We start from the raw sequence: 2,376 nt of genomic DNA on the forward strand, positions 1-2,376 counted from the left end.
ATACACGATTTCTCGACATGACATTAAATAACAACAATGGTAAGTACTGGGCTACTCCAACTGGACCGTAGACGAAATGTTGCACCAAATACAAAAGCACATTAATAGACTAATAGTCGGTAAGGTCGACATAGTGGAGACGGTAGTTATACTTAGGAATTCACATTTGGTACACATCAACTACAACATTCTGTCCAATCAACACTATTCATCGCAATGTTATTGTTAAAACCATTTCATTTTCCATATATCTAGGGTCCACATTTGCACAAATTCCGTTAAACTGTGATATAATTATTTACAAAATAAAATATTACATTTTTTGAACTGGAATCTTAATGTACAAAAAAAAAAAAATAATAATCCGGCCACGACCCGCAGATATCATGCATTGAGACCTCTTTCAAAAATGAGGGAGGAAAGGAACGAAAAAAAAAAAACGTTAACTTGGTAGCTGGCTTTGCACCTTGTCCATGCATCGCTTTCTCTCTCTTTCTCTCTCTTTCTCTCTCTCTCTCTCTCTCTCTCTCTCTCTCTCTCTCTCTCTCTCTCTCTCTCTCTCACTCTCTCTCTCTTTCTCTTTCTCTTTAACGGTTAACCAACCATTTTGGCTTCCTCGTTTTTTCTCTCGGTCCACGCGTTATAGGCTGACTTTCAAAAGTCTTTGATTCCAGTCCTATTTCTGCAGTCTTTGTGAAAATATTTTACACGTACCATTCATTAAAATTTGACGACAGCGTGGTGTGGTGACTGGTCGTGTGGTGCACTGTCGATGCTGCCGGCGATATGGAACTGGAACTCTGATTCTCCGCGGACGGGGACACGATGGTGGGCGGCGTGGACGACTCGTACCCGGAACTGGCCGCTGGCGACGGTTGAGGTCCTTGCGTGGTAGCCTCGTGAACCTGCGAGACAGAGCAAAAACTACATAAACAAAACTTGACATTTTACAGTGTGCCTATGTAAAAATGAATTGACTGCCATGCGTTCTAGAAATATGCAGGATTCCAGTTTGATTATCAACTGTTAGAATAAGAAATACTAATATTAATAATAGCCTAAATGTTCATGAGAAAACCACTATAAATGCTCATAAATTAAAATGCACATAAATTCAAATGTGTGATGCAATCTTTTGGATATGACAATGGAGAGGCGTTATGAAGACACACCAGGTATTTGCATTTACTGCATGGTGTCTCCCTGCTGTTTCCGTGTTCGTGCTTGCTGGAATGTAGGCTATGCTTTGGATTTTTATGCATGCACTTTAATTCTCGAAAGGGTATAGGAATTCAAAATATACATTATCAATAAAATTGAATATAAAAGGTCAAAGTAAACCCAATATTTACCTTCATGTGTTTCCGCAGAGAGCTGGGATGTGTGTAGGACTTGTCGCACATCTTGCAGAGATAGGGCTTGTCAGAAGTGTGGACGTGCATGTGTTTCTTCCGGTCGCTGCTGTTAGCAAACCGCCTGTCGCAGCCATCAAACTCACACTTGAAAGGCTTTTCACCTAAAAACAAAAACAAAAGAAACATTTTACACAATGAGAATATAAATACTTACATATTCCCATTTAACATTAACTTTTCAGTGACGTGGGGGTATTTTGGCTACCACCACCACATTGAAATTGACAAAACATTACCTTCAGGTATATTAGAGCATTCGTTGTTTTGTTTTTTAGGCTACGGATGTATGAAATTGCTGTAGGGCTATATATTCAGACCTTCATGTTTTGTTGTGATGGGCATGTTTACTTGTACCACTAAAACAATGCAACAGCATGTTGCATCGGTCCGAATAATAGGCTGTCCTGGCACATAAACAAATAAAACCATTTCGTATTATAGTAAAACATTATATTTAAACAAACATAACCAAAACACTGAAGTTACTGTAGGCTAACATGTATTACGCAAATAGCTTTTGGAGCGGATATTATGTTCATGCTTTTGAGTCAAGAAAAGACATGTTACAATTCTTACCAGTGTGTGTCCTTTTGTGGATTTTTAGATTTTCCGATCTGGCAAATACTTTTCCACAGCCGGGGAAGGGACATGGGAATGGTTTCTCTCCGGTGTGTACTCTGATATGATTTACAAGTTTGTATTTGGCTTTGAACGGTTTTCCTTCTCTGACGCATTCTTCCCAGAAGCAGATATGGTTCGACTGCTCCGGTCCCCCCACATGCTCCACGGTCAGGTGGGTCACGAGCTCGTGCATCGTGCTGAAAGTTTTGTTGCAAGCCTTTTTGGGGTTCGACAACTGTTCGGGCTCGACCCACTTACAGATGAGCTCTTGTTTGATGGGCTGCCTCATGTATCGGAAGAAGGCCCCTGCCCCGTGGTGAGCCGCCATGTTCATGTTCAT

At 40.7% G+C, this 2,376-nt stretch overlaps 1 protein-coding gene across 1 annotated transcript; it reads right to left on the reverse strand.

Moving 5' to 3' along the window:
• Positions 1-675: 675 nt before the first annotated feature.
• Positions 676-2,376, reverse strand: LOC311123909 (zinc finger protein ZIC 1-like; the record flags this gene model as incomplete). The annotated part of the gene is made up of 3 exons (XM_084198124.1): positions 676-905; positions 1,353-1,516; positions 1,992-2,376. 3 exons carry the CDS (start codon positions 2,374-2,376, stop codon positions 705-707), a joined length of 750 nt encoding a protein of 249 aa, XP_084054250.1. The 3' UTR covers positions 676-704.

The sequence above is a fragment of the Coregonus lavaretus genome (genome assembly GCF_964263955.1).
Source record: "Coregonus lavaretus genome assembly, contig: HAP1_SCAFFOLD_5247, whole genome shotgun sequence".
Lineage (NCBI taxonomy): Eukaryota > Metazoa > Chordata > Actinopteri > Salmoniformes > Salmonidae > Coregonus > Coregonus lavaretus.